General features: G+C 48.7%; 1 protein-coding gene across 1 annotated transcript in view; it reads right to left on the bottom strand.

Moving 5' to 3' along the window:
- The window catches only part of TAF1 (TATA-box binding protein associated factor 1), a 303,188-nt gene that overhangs the window by 207,173 nt on the left and 77,148 nt on the right, over window positions 1-18,867 (bottom strand). Inside the window, exon 11 of the mRNA XM_085608461.1 lies at window positions 12,249-12,376. Coding sequence (XP_085464587.1) covers window positions 12,249-12,376 — 128 coding nt within the window. The remainder of the gene's footprint in view (window positions 1-12,248; window positions 12,377-18,867) is intronic.

Raw genomic sequence — 18,867 nt, 5'->3', positions numbered from 1 at the left:
AACAAAAGACCATATGCCCCGCTTAGAACATCTGATGAGTAACATACAAGACGGAAAACTGAATATTGACCGAAACAATGTAGCAACCAATAGCACAGCATGAACCCCTCGTAGTGTACAGGCGGCGGCGGGGGGTAATGAATAAATTACCAGGACGAGCCAAGCCAGAGCCGAGTCAGAGCCAAGCCAAGGGTCTGTCTCGGCTCTCAGAGCCCGTGCATGAGCCCAAGCCATCAGATGACATAACTGCATTAAGAGGTAATTATTAAAAGTGAACTCAAGCACGTTCCTGCCGCCACCCTGGCGACAATGCATTAGTGAACTAAGAGGCAAGTCAGGCGTGGCCTAGATCCTTATTACACATGGAGCAACATTCGACTTCATTAACTCAAGTAGAAGAGGGCTTGTGTATGGCACACCTTCAGCTCATGTATTTAAAGGTGCTCGCATGTGTGACAGTGAAAAAAAGAGACTCGGCAAAAGAAAATATTAGCCTGGGATCACACAATTTAATCAAATGGGGAAGCCAGGATATATTCTTGCTTTTCGGTTTCATACTGTGCAACTCAGGCACTTGATGACTATCTTTTCTTTGCCTTTTTAACATCTAAGGTTTACGCTTTATTTTTAATTAATTCTTAGAGCATGAGGTCAGAGTGTGTTGGCAGGTAGAAAGAAGGCACATGAAAGCTCGACTCGTTTTGGGCTCGAGAGTCCAATGGGTCAGTCATGCCTCTGGTTCGAGCCTGGCTCCACCCTTTAGTGCTCGCCCACCTCTAGCAGACAGTAATATGTAGTGAAGATGTGAATAAATGCAAGTACACAAAGCACTTCTAGCACATGTCAAGTGTGGGTCCAGTTCCCTCGAGGGACTGTGGGACTCTAAGCCTTGCATCCACTGTGGCCCCCTTCTTTAAAATACTGAGTAACAGCCTCATGAATGAAGCCCCAATCCGGAGGTTCTTTAGCAGACCACATGCAGTATCTGCTCACAGCTTTGAAAAATGCAGGATTCCCTAACCAGGACAGCATAGAGGCCCCGTCCCTTAGAGTGGTCCTTGAATCTGTGTTGAGAAGCTTTCCACCAGTTCTGACGTTTTAGCAAATACCTCTTTGAACAGGGGGACTTAACATTGCACACAGAGGCCTAAACACCACAGAATAAAGAGCACTGTCGGGTAAAACCCGGAGACCGCCTGAAATGGTCACAACTCAAATGAACCACTGGGCAGCTACAGACTGCACCTGCAACCAACGTACATTTTGCACCAGGCAAGTACATTGCACCGAAGCCCTCACAAGATTCAGTGACAAGGACTGAAAAGACGCCCTTACAAGATGCAGTGACAAGAAGTGCAAGGAAGCCCTTGCACGATTCAGTGACAAGAACTGCACGGAAGCCCTTACAAAATTCAGTGACAAGAACTGCAAGGAAGCCCTTGCAAGATTCAGTGACAAGAACTGCACGGAAGCCCTTACAAAATTCAGTGACAAGAACTGCAAGGAAGCCCTTGCAAGATTCAGTGACAAGAACTGCACGGAAGCCCTTACAAAACTCAGTGACAAGAACTGCAAGGAAGCCCTTGTAAGATTCAGTGACAAGAACTGCACGGAAGCCCTTACAAAACTCAGTGACAAGAACTGCAAGGAAGCCCTTGTAAGATTCAGTGACAAGAACTGCAAGGAAGCCCTTGCAAGATTCAGTGACAAGAACTGCACGGAAGCCCTTACAAAACTCAGTGACAAGAACTGCAAGGAAGCCCTTGTAAGATTCAGTGACAAGAACTGCACGGAAGCCCTTACAAAACTCAGTGACAAGAACTGCAAGGAAGCCCTTGTAAGATTCAGTGACAAGAACTGCACGGAAGCCCTTACAAAATTCAGTGACAAGAACTGCAAGGAAGCTTCACTGTGCTCCCACTGCTTTCCACTGAGGGTTGGAGTGCTTCTCCTGCTTTCCGTGATCTATCGTCACATGAGGCGGTCTTTCTCTCCACTCTTCTGGGGGCTTCACTGTGCTCCCGCTGCTTCCCACGGAGGGTTGGAGTGCTTCTCCTGCTCCTGCTTTCCGTGATCTATCTTCCCATGAGGCGGTCTTCCTCTCCACTCTTCGGGGGGCTTCACTGTGCTCCCACTGAGGGTTGGAGTGCTTCTCCTGCTCCTGCTTTCCGTGATCTCTCTTCACATGAGGCGGTCTTCCTCTCCACTCTTCTGGGGGCTTCACTGTGCTCTCGCTGCTTCCCACGGAGGGTTGGAGTGCTTCTCCTGCTTTCCGTGATCTCTCTTCACATGAGGCGGTCTTCCTCTCCACTCTTCTGGGGGCTTCACTGTGCTCCCACTGAGGGTTGGAGTGCTTCTCCTGCTGCTGCTTTCCATGATCTATCTTCACATGAAGCATTCTTCCTCTCCACTCTTCTGGGGGCTTCACTGTGCCCCCACTGCGGGCTGGAGTGCTTCTCCTGCTTTCCGTGATCTCTCTTCACATGAGGCGGTCTTCCTCTCCACTCTTCTGGGGGCTTCACTGTGCTCCCCCTGCTTCCCACTGAGGGTAGGAGTGCTTCTCCTGCTTTCCGTGATCTATCTTCACATGAGGCGGTCTTCCTCTCCACTCTTCTGGGGGCTTCACTGTGCTCCCACTGCTTCCCACGGAGGGTTGTAGTGCTTCTCCTGCTCCTGCTTTCCGTGATCTATCTTCACATGAGGCGGTCTTCCTCTCCACTCCTCTGGGGGCTTCACTGTGCTCCCACTGCTTTCCACTGAGGGTTGGAGTGCTTCTCCTGCTTTCCGTGATCTATCTTCACATGAGGCGGTCTTCCTCTCCACTCTTCTGGGGGCTTCACTGTGCTCCCACTGCGGGCTGGAGTGCTTCTCCTGCTTTCCGTGATCTATCTTCACATTAGGCGGTCTTCCTCTCCACTCCTCTGGGGGCTTCACTGTGCTCCCACTGCTTCCCACTGAGGGTTGTAGTGCTTCTCCTGCTTTCCGTGATCTATCTTCACATGAGGCGGTCTTCCTCTCCACTCTTCTGGGGGCTTCACTGTGCTCCCACTGCTTTCCACTGAGGGTTGGAGTGCTTCTCCTGCTTGCCGTGATCTATCTTCACATGAGGCGGTCTTCCTCTCCACTCTTCTGGGGGCTTCACTGTGCTCCCACTGCTTTCCACGGAGGGTTGGAGTGCTTCTCCTGCTTCGGTTTCATTCTCCATTCCTGCTTTCTGGCTGCGCATCTGGTTTTCCTGAGAGCAGCCGACTCCTCTTTCACAGCCCACACTTAGATTCTGGAATTGTCCGTCCTCGGTCTCTATGTTCTTTTCAGTCATTCATGTTCCTTCCATTTCTACTACCCTTCCCTAAAGCCTTTCTTCCCTTGTAATCCTTTTCTCTTCCCTCTCCAGGTTCCAGGAGGAGACTGCAACATCGAAGGCAGGGGAGGGGGATGTCAATTAAGCGAACTGAGAGTGGGGGGAGGTTGCAACACGAAGCACGTGGGTGGAGGGGCGGATATTTGAGAGGGGAGCAGCACACAAGGTGAGAGAATCCATGCACTCACAAGGACTGTTGAAAAAAATGAACAGTAGTCCCCTCATACCGAGGCATGGAAGGACACAAGTCACGTAATAACAAGCATTTACAATGCAATAGGTCTCGCAACTGCGGGTTTTAGAGCTATTGGTATTGCAAATGGCAATGTCTTTTGAAAAATTAACAGGTATTGTAATTCATAATAGTATTTTTCCACCAGTACCATAACTACCACTATTACTATCACCACATAGTAGTAATAGTAATAATTGTAGTGGTGGTTATGGTACTTGTGGTGGTTGTAGCGGTGGTGGTAGTGGTGGTGGTATTGGTACTGGTGGTGGTGGTACAGGCGGTGTTAGTGGTGGTGGTCAACGTGGATTTTATTTCATTACTTATGCTACTGCTGGAATATTTTTTAACAAAAACTTACAAACATTATCATTTGCAACGGCAATAGCTCAAACTTTTAGTAATGCCAGCCCTATTGCATTGCTTGTTTTAAGTTGCAGGCATGAGGTGCACCATCTACTTCCCAAAATACAATCTTTTTTTTAGACATCGTAACAGTCCTATGGTAGGAGGCAGTTGTTCAGCCAGTGTAAGGCTAATACCTCACACAACTTTGCATTTTGATATCTGAAGTTGTTAATTACAATAAATGTAGTAGACCTTAGGCAGGAGACTTGAGTTACCAGTAACTCTGGAAAGAGCAATAACTTTAGAAACTAGTGCTTTATTTCACCCTTTCTGTGGTGTGAAGGTTACGTAACTGTTTTATTGCGTTCAAATGGGCACAATGGGGCTTATTTACAAGTCCCTTGCACCGCCGGTGCTTCACTTTTTGTGTGGGAAAAAGTCGATCGCAGCTCACTCTATGAGCACACATATATCCCAGAGAAAATCCTGCCCTTAAGCAGTGTTGCCACCTTTTGGTGTCCAGTGAATCTTGAATTGAATATGCTACTTACCAGTATGCATCTGTTCTTGGCATGTAGGGCTGCTGACATTCATATCTGTGCATAGATCGCCGCCTAGTGTTGGGTCCGGATGTTTGCACGTTGTTGTCCTGGAAGAGTCTTCGAAGTATCCTGGGATAGGTGACTCCTCCCCTGGACTACAGTGCGCATGGGCATCCTCTCCATCCTCAGATTGTTTTTCGCCATTGTGGCAGTGATGGAGTAGATATAGAAAGTGATGACCATGCTTACAGTAATTCTGAGAGCTGCAGCTGCTACAGGCGCCGGGGAGGAGGGAGGGCGATATGAATGTCAGCAGCCCTACATGCCAAGAACAGATGCATACTGGTAAGTAGCATATTCAGTTCGAGGCATGTGGGCTGCTGAATTCATATCTGTGCATAGAATATACAGCAGTGCCCTCTTATTAGCGGCGGCTACCAGTGCCAGCTGCAGCGGTCTGAAAAAGAGTTTTGAGAACAGCCTGTCCTACAGCTGCCTGCTGTTTTGATTGCACATCTACACAATAGTGTTTGGTAAATGTATGTGTAGTGGACCAGGTGGCTGCTCTACATATGTCATGCAAAGGAATGTTTCCTAGGAAAGCCATTGAGGCCCCTAACTTACGTGTTGAGTGGGCTCGTGGGGGAATCGTTAAAGTGCGTTTAGCCTTTTGATAGCAAATTTGAATACATTTAACGATCCATCTGGCTATTCCTGCTTTGGAGATAGCGTTACCTTTGTGGTGTGGGGCAAAGGCAACGAAAAGTTGTTGTGTTTTCCTAAAGGGTTTGGTCCTGTCGATATAATACATGAGGGCCCTTTTGACATCTAGTGTATGGAGTGCCCTTTCTGCGACAGTTTGTGGGTTTTGGAAGAAAACGGGCAGTTCAATGGTTTGATTCATGTGGAACTGCGATACCACTTTCGGCATGAATTTGGGGTTGGTACGTAGTACGACCCTGTTGGCGTGAACCTGTATAAATGGCTCTTGAACGGTTAGTGCCTGGAGTTCACTAACTCTTCTTAAAGAAGTGATCGCTACTAGGAAAGCTACTTTCCAGGTAAGGAATTGAATCTCGCATGAGTGTAGAGGTTCAAAGGGTGGACCCATCAGGCGTGTGAGGACCAAGTTGAGGTTCCACATCGGAGCCGGTGGGTGGCTTGGTGGAATGACTCGTTTGAGTCCTTCCAAGAATGCTTTGATGGCAGGCACTCTGAATAGAGAGAGGTGCTGCCTGGTCTGCAGATAGGCTGATATTGCGGTCAAATGGACACGTATAGAGGTGTACGCCAGATTGCATCGGTATAGGTGTAATAGGTAACAAATAATGTTTTGGATGGATGCGTCTAGCGGGTTAATGTCATTATTATTGCAATAAATGACGAACCTCTTCCATTTTGCTGCATAGCAAGCTCTGGTAGTGGGTCTCCTGGCCTCCTTAATGATGTCCATACAGTCAGGTGGCAGGTTTAGGTAGCCAAACTCTAGGACTTCAGGAGCCAGATTGCCAGGTTCAGCTGTTGTGGATCTGGGTGCTGAATCTCTCCATGGTTCTGCGTCAAATGCTCGGGTTTGACCCGTAGCCTTTGATGGGGCACCACGGAAAGTTCGAGAAAGGTGGTGTACCACGGCTGGCGTGCCCACGTTGGAGCAACCAGGACGAGCGTCAGTGAGTGTTGACGCAGTTTGCGTGCCACCAGCGGTATCAGTGGTGCTGGGGGAAAAGCGTACGCAAATCTGCTGGACCAGTTCATCCATATCGCATTGCTCTGCGACTGCGGATGTGGGAACCTGGCGGCAAAGCTTTGGCATTTTGCGTTTTCGCTTGTCGCGAATAGGTCTATCTCTGGATGACCCCACTGCTGGAAGTACGGTTGGAGTACTGATGGGTGTAACTCCCACTCGTGCATTTGGTGGCTGTGTCTGCTGAGCAGATCCGCCATCTGGTTGTGTTTGCCGGGGAGGTGTTCTGCCATGAGGAACATGTTCCTTTGAATGGCCCACTTCCACATGCTTTGAGCCAGATGAGACAACTGTGGAGAGTGTGTTCCTCCCTGCTTCTGTATGTAGTACATGGCAGTCATGTTGTCCGTCCGGATCAACACTACCTTGTTGCACAAGTGTACTTTGAATGCTTTCATAGTGAGGAAGATTGCCATCAGCTCTAGAAGGTTGATGTGCATCTTCTTTTGTTGTTGTGTCCATAGTCCCTGCACTGTGTAATGGAGTACATGAGCTCCCCATCCCTGGAGAGACGCGTCCGCCGTCAGTATTATCTGTGGGACAGGCTCTTGGAATGGTCGGCCCTTGCAAAGGTTTTGTGGATTCCACCAATGCAGAGAGTTGTATGCCCGACCGCTCACCAACACTAGGTCTTTCAACTGTCCTTGAGCCTGATTCCACTGACGTACTAAGCACTCCTGAAGCGGGCGCATATGTAGTCTCGCGTGGGGGACTATGAAGATGCAGGAGGCCATCATGCCTATCAACTGCATGAACACTCGCGCGGGAAGGGAGTGTTGTGGTTTGAACTTGGAAATCAGCATTTGCATGCTGTTGATTCTCTCGAAATTTGGCTGAGCTGTGGCCGCCAGAGTGTCTATAGTCGCACCTAGGTACTGTTGTACGTGTGCGGGCTGTAGATGGGATTTGGGGTAATTCAGTGAGAACCCCAGACTGTGAAGGAGGTGAATGGTGCGGGACATGTGGCTGGCACATTGCTGAGCTGACTTCGCTTGAACGAGCCAGTCGTCCAGGTAAGGGTAGACGTGTATGTGCTGCCTCCGTAGATGTGCCGCCACAGTAGCTAGGCACTTTGTAAACACCCTTGGTGCCGTTGTCACGCCGAAGGGAAGGACTTTGAATTGGTAGTGCTGCCCTTGAACAGTGAACCTGAGGTATTTTTTGTGTGAGGGGTGAATGGGTATGTGGAAATACGCATCCTTGAGGTCCAGTGTGGCTAGAAAGTCTCCCTGCTTGAGCAGCGGGAGGACTTGCTGTAGAGTGAGCATGTGAAAATGCTCGGAAAGAATGTACCGGTTCAGGGGTCTCAGGTCTAATATAGGTCTGAGGGACCCGTCCTTTTTCGGTATTAAAAAGTACAGGGAGTACACCCCCGTACCTTGCTCGTGGACGGGTACGACCTCTATTGCGTCTTTTAGAAGCATACTTTGCACCTCCTGCTGTAAGAGCGTTAAGTGCTCTGAGGACATAGGACGGTTTTTTGGAGGTATTGTGGGTGGAGTGGAGGTTAGTTCTAGACAGTAACCGTATTTGACAATATCTTTGACCCACCTGTCCGTGGTGATGGAGATCCACGTGGACAGGAACCTTTGAAGCCTTCCCCCGACAGGTGTTATGTGGTCGGGAGGAAGGGAGAGGGCGTCACTGCTTGTTCTTGGGGGAGGACCTGGTGTTGCCGTAGCCGCGTCCTCTGCCCTTTGTACTGGAGCCACGATATCCACCCCGGGTGTTTTTATCGTAGGTGGTTTGTGTACTGCCCTTGTTGTATGTTTGCTGTGACCCCTGTCCTCTACCTGCTCCTCTATTTCCGGGGTGACGAAAGGAGCCGCTCCGAAAGGACTGAGTCTGGAGAGCCCCCATGGACTTTGCAGTGTCCGTGTCCTTTTTTATTTTCTCTAGGGTGGTGTCAACCTCCGGGCCGAATAAATAGTCGGGGTTGACAGGCTGGTTGAGTATGTTGTTTTGCACCTCAGGTTTGAATCCGGAGATTCGTAACCAGGCAGGTCGTCGCAGCATGACGCTAGTGTTTATGGCCCTGGCAGCTGTGTCTGCGGCATCCAGCGCACACTTGATGGATGCGTTTGTGAGGAGCTGTCCCTCCCTGATGAGGATCTCTGCACCTTCTCTGTATTGGTCAGGGAGATGTTGGATTAGTTGCTCTAATGTGTCGTAGTGCGCTCTATCGTAGCGAGCGAGGAGTGCTTGAGTATTGGCAATGCGCCATATGTTGGCTGCCTGGGCGGCAACCCGTTTGCCAGAGGTCTCTAACACCTTGGACTCCTTGTCCGGGGGAGGAGCGTCACCTGTTGTTTGAGAGTGTGCCCTCTTGCGAGCATTCGCAACGACAATGGAATCCAGAGGTAATTGGCCTCTGATGTAAGTAGGGTCCCCGGGCGCTGATCTGTATTTCTTGTCGATCCTGGGGTTTATCACTCTTGCCCTGGTGGGTTCCTTGAAGATGTCCTTTGCTGGTTTGAGGACACCCTTCAACATGGGTAGAGTTTTTATATTCCTTTCTGAGGATGCAAAAGTATCCATAAGAAAGTCGTCCTCGACGGTGTCCGAGTGAAGTTGCACCCCATGATTGGCCGCAGCACGTTCAATTAGAGCGTTGAACGCTGCAGTGTCCTCTGTGGGAGATGTTTTTGCTCCATAGAGTTGCGGGTCTTGTGCATCCATAGGTGCACCTGGGTCCACAGGGTCATCCCAAGTTTGATCAGGGTCCTGTTGGCCGTCAGGGTCCATGTCTCCGGGGTAGGGGGCTTGGTCACCCATGTAGTCCACCAACGCATCCGTGTCGGAGTGTGTGGGAGAGAAGGATTGTGGATCCTGGTAGGGTGAGTGGAAAGGTTCGTAAAGAACTGGTTTTGAAGTCCCAGGCAGCTTTCTTTTAAGTGGAATCCTGAAGGAGTCCAAAGCCGGCTCCGAAGTTATTTTCCGTTTGTGGATAATCATCCTGCCGGTGTCGGCGTCGATCAGATGCGATGGAGACGTCTCCGCAGAGCGTTCGGCAGGCGTGATCGTGGTATGGGCCACCCGTGTCCTGATTTGGAACAGTTTCGGGGCCGTGGATGGTGGCAGGCCAAAAGTAATGTTGGCTGGTGTCGAAGAGGCTGCTGGAGCTTTAATTGGTTCGGAGCCCGACGTGTCCTGGAGGACCATTTTCTTTTTTGTGCTTTGCGCAGCAATGGGTCGCGTCTGGAGCGCCCTTGATTCTTTTGCACCGACCGGTTCTGTTGAGGCGGTCGTGGATTTTTTCAGCGCCGGTGGATCATCGAGTCGAGGGGCGGAAATGGCCGTCGACTTCTTCGATGAGTGTGGCTTTGGTGCCGCCGTGGAAGCGGTGTGAGACGCAGCAGGCTGTTTGACCTTTGGGGTCGGAGTCGATTGCGTCGGTGCCGGGAGCCGAGCAGGTTTGGTGGAACCGAAGGCCTTCTTCCTTACGTCGGCCGCTTCGAGTTCGGCACCGAAGTCTCGTTTGGTGCGCTCGGTGCCGATGTGTTTTGCTGGCGTCGAAGGTGTGGAGGCCCTCGATCCGACCAGCGCCACTTTCGGTTTTGGTTTCAATTGAACCAAGACAGCTTTCGGTTTCGGTTTTGAAGAAGGGAAACCAGCCGTTGTGGGCATTAATGGCTGCCGCTGAATGTCCGAGGCCGGGCCAGAGGGCGGGGCCGAAGAACTGCGGGATAGGTCTTGGGTAAGGCCCGAAGGCGATCCCTCGACCGGAGCCATAGACTGTTGCACTGGGCTTTCTTCAGTCTGAACGGGTAGGCCTTGCTCGTCACCGGAGCTACTCTCTTCGGCCCCTAAGGCCTCATTGTAGTCTCCTACCTCGGTGTCGTCTTCATCTCTGCGAAAGAGTGTTTCGTCGACGTCTTCCGATCCGGAGTCATGTTCGGAAACGGGACTGGAGGGTATGTTCCCCACTTCTTCGACATCTTCGGTCTCGGCGTTGAAGATGTCGGCCGGGGCCGGTGCCGCTTGCTGCGCCTCGAGTCTCGCCGCTCGTCGATTCCGTAGAGTCTTCTTGGATCGAAATCTGGCACAGACCATGCAGGTAGATTCGTCGTGATCCGGTGAAAGGCATTTGTTGCACACCGGATGGACGTCGACGTGGGGATATTTCGCATTGCATACCGGACACCTCTTGAATGGTGTCCTCGATTCCATCGTTGATGTCGAATCGACGGTCGGGTAAGATGCAAAAGTTTGTTCTGTAAGTTAGTAAACTAACAAAGATACTATCGATACCGATCGAGAACAGTACCGACGCGAACTAAAGGCCTTTTGGCCTGAAAAAAGATTTTCCTAACTTGAGTCAAGATAGCACATCCAAACCCAATGGCGGAAAAAAACAATCTGAGGATGGAGAGGATGCCCATGCGCACTGTAGTCCAGGGGAGGAGTCACCTATCCCAGGATACTTCGGAGACTCTTCCAGGACAACAACGTGCAAACATCCGGACCCAACACTAGGCGGCGATCTATGCACAGATATGAATTCAGCAGCCCACATGCCTCGAACACTTCCAACTGAAAAACGGTTGTGAAACCAGGAGCAGCTGAATCCGCGAGACACCTGGACCTACAGCCAGAAACATCTGGTATTAGCAAGGAATTTAATACATCCTTAAAAAAAATCCCCCTGGGCCTTAATGTCCTGTGGCAGTGGAAATCCCCCAGTCAGGGTACATACTTTGTTGGCAAACAGTTTAAAGCCAAGGTGTGTAAATAACCCTCACAGCCTCATCAGAATGTAGCCAAAAAGTAGCACAATCAAGACATATACACAGTTGGAAAAACTGATCTTAAACATCCAGACCGCACCACAATGCCGCATAAATTCAACTAAATTCATGCTAACTGCCAGTGATACGGCATCTAAATTTATGAAAGGTTGAGAAAAAAGAAAAAAAAAAAAGAGCAGAAAAGAAAAAAAAACATCCTAGTGGCTCTATAGCAGCTCTGCTGACCTGGTTCTCTGGCTCTACAGCAGCTCTGCTGACTGGTTCTCTGACTCTACAACGGCTCTAGAGCAGCTCTGCTGGCCTGGTTCTCGGGCTCTACAGCAGCTCTGCTGACTTGGTTCTCTGGCTCTAGAGCAGCTCTGCTGACCTGGTTATTTGGCTCTAAAGCAGCTCTGCTCACCTGGTTCTCTGGCTCTACAGCAGCTCTGCTGACTCGGTTCTCTGGCTCTAGAGCAGCTCTGCTGACCTGATTCTCTGGCTCTAGAGCGGCTCTGCTGACCTGGTTCTCTGGCTCTGCAACGGTTCTCTGGATCTACAACGGCTCTACTGACCTAGTTCTCTGGCTCCAGAGCAGCTCTGCTGACCTGGTTCTCTGGCTCAAGTGCAGCTCTGCTGACCTGGTTCTCTGGCTCTAAAGCAGCTCTGCTGACCTGGTTCTTTGGCTCTAGAGCAGCTCTGCTGACCTGGTTGCGACAGATATAGGGTTGATTCTGAAGAAAAGTTACCCAGGAGTATATTTCCGACATTTTATAATTGGCAGAGGATTGTAGGAGTACTGCCGGGAAACCATGATGACAATCACACTTTCCTGAGGCCAGTTGTGGAATTCTTTGTAAATCTCAACGTTCTCACATGCGCATATGGGTATTTTTGGAAACAAATATAGGTAAAGTACATTTACGCATGCGCAAATCCCTCTCAAATTACAGAAACCCATTCCCCAGCATCGCAAACAATTTTGGGTGAGTCTGTTCTCCGTTTCCACCCTCCTTAAAGACGTACTCCTGCCTGGACAATATTACATTTTGGACCGTGCGCGTGCATATCTCCTGTCCGCGTTGGCACAGAGAGAAGGTGACAGGGAGGGACTGGCGATGTGCACACGTTCACATTCGGCCAAGAAACCGACAACAATAGATCTCGCCAAGGCGAGCAGCGCATGCGCTGCGTCGCTAGGCGAGACCTAAAAAGGAGATCGAGTACCAATGCTCCAGGTGAGACACTCCTACCTCGAGCTGACAATTCAGGTAGACAGCAAGGACGCCATACTGACCTGCTGTGGCTCCTCCTTTATGACCCCAGTTTTCCCCAGAAGGATCCGACTCTTCTTCAGAGACGACTCTTTCTTGTTTTCCTTCGATGGAGAATTGGATGTGGTTGTCTCTTTTTCATCTGGAATTTCTGTAAAGCATTAAAAAGCATAAGGAAGCCGCGAGGGACATTTATTAGACAATAATAGCTCAGGCTTAATAAACTGAGTAAAATAAAGTAAGTAATTCCTTCTGAAGATGTTTACATTCTCATAAATATACAAGTAAACTGAATTGCTTTAAATAAAATCCCATACATTCATGATTTTGAATTTACAAACGTGAATTCTGCTTTATCCACTCGAAAGCGTTACTCAAATGTACGAAGGGTTCTTGAAAGCAGAAGTGAATAGGCCAAGCAAGGTTTAACCAGATGTTATTTTCACACTCTCAAACTACAATACTCTCATAGGTGTCATCATACCAACAGAGTACAGGACAAAACAGGCAAACTTCAATAGATGGAGTAAATTATTATAGTGGCATGTATCGAATCCTCCTTTTGAAACAAAATCAACTTTCAACCAGCCCAGAAATCTCTCTCCCCTCCCAACAAAACAAAGCATGCTTCTACAGAGAATAAATGATTGTAAAGAGCATACAGCTACCTCATCAATAAATCCCTAACCCAAACCCCAAAAAAACCTTATCTGATTACTACGCCAGAGGCACTTCCAAGCTCATATCTGGGAAAGAGCCTGGGAGTTGAATGGATGTGGTCTGATGCTCATAAACCATTTCAAGATTGAAAACCTGAGCATTTCGGCTATTAAATGTCAAGAAGAATTATACGAAGAATTATATTACTGTGATACTGTCAAAACAAGTTCATCTCATTCACATACAGAGACTAACAATAAAGATTATTGGCATAACTTTTACAACGCATGTAGGAAGCTGGCTCTGCATATGATATCACCACTAGGTGGTTATACTGTGCAGAGAGTCCAGAGGTTCCCCAAAATTGTGTACAGGGCTCAATGTAAAACTCAAAGTGCTCGATCTGTTGTAATGTGGGCGAGCAGCCTTTGGCCTAACAGGGGAGTGCGAGACATTATTGCACACCATTGACCTATAATGGAAATACGTTTCAAGATGGAGATACACACCAATTTTAGAAAATTATACTTTGATCGTACTTTATTTTAAGACCAAGATCTTCGTAATACGGTAACTACGGTTTTTAAATTAAAAATATTTTTCACTTTGTAAAATTGACACTTAGAAACGTTCATCACAGTTCAATGTTATCCAATGGGAAAACAATATTGCGGTTAAACAGGTAATTAATGCACTTACAATCCCAGTCTTCGGAACCAAAAGTCAGCAAGGGCCAAGGGTCAGGGGAGTATCAAAACTGCACCACCAGGGGCTGGGTGCAGAGGTCAGAATCTGAGTTTGGCCCAATGCTTTTCAATGGAGACTGGGGTGCCTGGAGCTACACTGCTTTCAGGTAAGTAGATTGGTTGCAGGGGCCAAGCTTTGTGGGTCAGGACCAGCACAGGGGGTGGGGGGACACAAAGCAGCACCAAACATACATCACCAGCTGCACAGGGGCGGCCGGGAAAGGTGCAAAATCAGCATCGGGCGCCCCATGCTTTTCTATAGAGATTACATTTTTTAGCAAACAGGCAGCAGGTGTTGCACTGGAGGTTGCAGGAGGGGGACCAAGGAACCTACCTTCTTCAGATCCCGAAACCGAAACAAGAAAGAAGAACAAGAAGAAACAAGACCTGCCTTGGAGCTGCTAACAAGAGTACGACAACAACTGACTTGGCCCCAGCCCTACAGGCCCGTCGAACCTCGAACCTGCTCCTGCTAAAACCTGGCATCTCCAGTGGTCAGCAACCTCAGAGGACCGGACTGCCTTGCTCATCTACCAAGACTGGGACTCCCATGAGCAGTGGTCCTGCTCAACAACAAGCAACAACCCCTGGTGCCCTTCCAGGAACCGCGAAACCAGCACACTCTGCACCCGCCGAGCCTGGCCTGTGCCTGAGTGAACAAAGACCACGAGGACGGCCCCCCGGCGACTGTGACCATGAATCCAGCACCCAATGACCCTCCTCGACGCTCCTGATGACGCCTGCAGCCTCAGAACCAGGGACCCCTCCAACCGCGACCAGCAGAGGGTAAAATTTCACGACGCGAAAAAGACACCCCTGCACCCGGCGCCCTGCGGCCCCCTGTGCCCAGCTCCTGGATGCCTACCTAACCTACAGCTTCCCAACTTACCTCTCGAAGTGGTGATCGCACCTGAAGAATCTCCGTCCCCGAGCTTGCAGCCTTTGTTCATCTGGTAGCTTCTCCATTGAAATACACTGGGCGCCCGATGGCTCAAAAGCACCCTGCACCCAGCCGCCCGAGTGCCCCTGGAAGTGCAACCTCTATCCTATCTTACTTCCCCACTTGCCCTGTGTGAGTGACCAGGAGCCCAGCTCCAACAGCCGCGTGGCCTGCCTGCTATCAGCCACCAACCAAAGGCCCCCTGCCCGCCATAGGCTAACACTGGGCCTAACTCTCTCTGCACCCAGCTGCCTCTGTGCCGCTGAGGGTGTAACAACTGTACCTACCAGACCCTGGGAGACCCCCCCCCCGGGTCTATGCCCAGAACCTTAACTCTGCCAGTCGAGTACTTATCTGAAAGCCGATAACTCACTTTTTCTCCATAGGGTAACATTGACTGGTTTCACTTGGAAATTCTTCTAAGTGTCGAGTTTTGAAACTTAAAAATATTCACTAAAAATCAACCGAACGACAAAAACGAAAATACCAGTTATCAGGAGAGATCCCAGTGCTGGATCTTGGTGCCCGGCATGGACTCTGAAAAGTAATCACAACCGTATTTACTGATAACTTGATTTTCCTCCATAGGGTAACATTGACTGGTTTCACTTGGAAATTCTTTTAAGTGTCGATTTTTGAAACATACAAAAATTCCTTAAAAATCGCCTGTGTAACAAAAACGATTTCTTTCAACTGTTTACAGGAAATGCACCAGGGCTGAATCCAGGATCCACCCCTGAGTAAGAAAATCACACGCAAAGTAATTGAAATTGCATTTACTTAAAAACTCCCATTGAGCTCAATGTTATAATTGTGTTTGAATTGTGTTGCCTATTGCAACAACTGTAACTATTGCATAAAAGAGCTACTTTCTTACAAGGGGGAACCTCTGATGTACCCTCTGGGAACACAGCACAATATATCCCACACTTGCATCGGTGGAGATTAATTGAAAGGAGTAGTTTGGTACCTGTGGTCAGTTAAGCCATCATGTTGCTGTGGAAATCAAGCGGTCCGGTTTCCAGGAAGTGTACTCTCTATGGCTTTACTTGCACCTACAAAACTAAGGAATGGACCCTAATATTGTAAGGTCATATCTGCTCCTGCAGATATGCCCTCATCTGTTGTATAGTGCACCCTGCCTTAGGGCTGTGAGGCCTGCTACAGGAGTGACTTGCCTATGCCTTCAGGCTGTGCTAGCTGGCATGGCACCCATGCAAGGTGCCATGTTGACTTTGTTATTTTCTCCCTCACAGGGGCATGCAGGCTGCAGGGGCAGTGGCGTGGTCCCAGTGAAGGGGACCCGGGGGAGTCTATGCAGCTCGCAGGCCCTACGTACCCAGGGTAAACCAGCCACTAGGGACTTACGGGCAGAAGTGTCAACTAGGGATTTGTTTTTAGGGAAGAAGGACTTACCCAGGGGACTGGGTTGGCTGTGGCCCTGTAACCTACATTTGAAACCACATCAAAACCAGGCAAAAAAAAAGGCGGCTAACCATGGAAAAGAGGCACATTCTCAAAGGTGGTGTTACCACACTTGTCCTCTTGGATCTCCCCGAGAATCATGTGAAAGTTGACTAGTTCTCAACAGAGCCGTGAATGGTTTTTAAGGTGTTACCACACTCTTCCTCATGGATCTCCCTGCATCGTGCGAGAGTTGCCTAGTCCTCATTAGAGCGGTGAACATTTTTCAGTAGGCCTTTGGTGCTGGCGGTGTTACCACACTCGTCCTCTTGGATCTCCCTGCGTCGTGCGAGAGTAGACTACTCAAGGCTTCTCTAGAGAAAGGAACAAATGGGAATCTTTTTCACTGCCAAAAATGTCTCAAGAATAGGATCTCTCCGAGTCGTGTGAGAGTTGACTAGTCTCAAAGCATGAATGGTTTTCAAGGTGTTACCACACTCTTCCTCTTGGATCTCCATGTGTTGTGTGAGAGTTGACTAGTCCTCATCGAAACCGTGAATAGTTTTTATTTGGCATTTGGTGGTGGCGGTGTTACCACACTCCTCCTCTTGTGTCATGTGAGAGTTGCCTAGTCCTCATTAGAGCTGTGAAAATTTTCGTTTGACCTTTGGTGGTGGTGGTGGTGGTGGTGGTACCACACTCACCCTCTTGGATCTCCTTGTGTCGTGCAAGAGTTGACTAGTCTCATCGAAGCCGTGAATGGTTGTCAAGGTGGTACCACACTCTTCCTCTTGGATCTCCATGCATCGTGTGGGAGTTGACTAGTCCTCATCGAAACCGTGAATGGAGTTTGCTTGGCCTTTGTTGGCGGCGGTGTTACCACACTCATCCTCTTGGCTCTCCTGGTGTCATGTGAGAGTTGCCTAGTCCTCATTGGAGCAGTGAACATTTTTCGTTTGGCCTTTGGTGGTGGTGGTGTTGCCACACTTGTGCTCTAGGCTCTCCCTGCGCCGTATGAGAGCTGACTAGTCTCATCAAAGCCGTTAATGGTTTTCAAGGTGTTACCACACTCGTCCTCTTGGATCTCCCTGCGCCGTGTGAAAGTGTAGTAGTCCTCATTGAAGCCAAGAATGGTTTTCGATTGGCCTTTGTTGGTGGCCGTGTTACCACACTCATCCTCTTGGATCTCCCTGCATTGTGTGAGTTGACTAGTCTCATAGAAGCTGTTAATGGTTTTCAAGGTGTTACCACACTCGTCCTCTTGGATCTCCCTGCGCAATGTGAAAGTGTACTAGTCCTCATCAAAGCCAAGAATGGTTTTCGTTTGGCCTTTGGTGGTGTTACCACACTCATCCTCTTGGATCTCCCTGCGTCGTACGAGAGTTGACTAGTCTCATCGAAGCCGTGAATGGTTTTCAAGGTGTTACCACACTCTTCCTCTTGTATCTCCCTGCACAGTGTGAAAGTGTACTAATCCTCATCAAAGCCGTGAATGGTTTTCGATTGGCCTTTGGTGGTGGAGGTGGTACCACACTCGTCTTCTTGGATCTCCATGCGTCGTGGGACAGTCGACTACTCAAGGCTTCTCTAGAGACTGGAACAAATAGGAATCTTCTCCTCTGCAGAAAATGTCTTGAGTATAGGACACAGGTGATCTTCCTGCTCCCCTTCTGCTCAGATCCAAAATCTTCTAACTGCGGTGTGCCTCTTGTAGGGTCATAGTCTAAGTGTATACCTACACAATCCAACTGCTGGTACCAGTGACAAAGAAACACACGGGTAACCCTGAAACAGCAAGAGGCTTGGGGTAAATATACATAATAAAAATAACAATGGTCCCTGGTTCAAAATCATAAGAAGAAAGAGGAGTATAATAATGTTATAACATGATAGAAAAAAAAACAAGTTCAAAACCTTAAACAGAAAATATAAGCGTGTCAGTGAGGAAAACGTGCTCGGAGCTCCAAAAATGTGACACACAAATATTAATAAATGGCATACAAGTGTGACAAACACATTAATTATAAAAGGGGTACTTAAATTACAAAGTCAACGGTGTCTCAAATCCATTAAAATGAGGGACCATCAGGACTCAAATAATATGGAGAAGCTGAGAGTAAGAAGTAGAAAGGAAGATAATAACACGAGAAAAAGCTGGAAACGCAAATTGAGGGTTCCTGCAGTGACTTCCAAGATACAGCAGAAGGGTACAGTGGCCGAGCATAAAGCTCATCTTCACATCAAAGATTAGGGTAGGCTCTGGGAGAACAACCATGGCAGTCTATAACGAGCAGACGACTCAAGGGAAAAAGGCAAAATGATGTACAGTTAAGAAGCAATACATCATCCTTAAAATAAAAATCAAGCCATGAAGGAGACTGCAGAAAAAGTCAATTCAAGCAGAGGGACAGGTGGAGTGTCATGCATCCTCTCCGAATTCCAGCACCCTCTACAAGTGAATCATCAAAGAGCAGAACTGACGGACCCTTTCACAGCCCGTCTCTCAGAAGAATCTGAATGGAGGTCTTCTAGCGCTGAAGCTTAACTGAGAGGAAAACAAAGTGCCTTTCCTTGCCCACTCCCAGTGTGTGGATGATGGGACTTGGCCTCTCCCATACTTGCAGCTAAAGTATGAAGCCTAGGCACCACCTTAAATGCCACCTTCTACTTTATGAAGCTTTCTTCTATTTACTCTACCTGGAATCCTGTGTCATGACTTCTAAGGGTATTAAGGGTAACCGTGTGCTGTAAACACAAACACAATTAATTTGAAGGACTTTTTACTTCTGCCTCAATAATCAGACTGTAGCTGTATATAATGAACAGGCCTCCCCATTCACTCTGCATGATTACACTCCTCAACAAAGGCTTTAATAACAGCGATGAGCACTC

This window comes from Triturus cristatus, chromosome 5_2, assembly GCF_964204655.1.
Source record: "Triturus cristatus chromosome 5_2, aTriCri1.1, whole genome shotgun sequence".
NCBI lineage: Eukaryota > Metazoa > Chordata > Amphibia > Caudata > Salamandridae > Triturus > Triturus cristatus.
The sequence above is the reverse complement of the archived record's forward strand: the minus strand, read 5'-3'. Positions and strand labels throughout refer to the sequence as shown.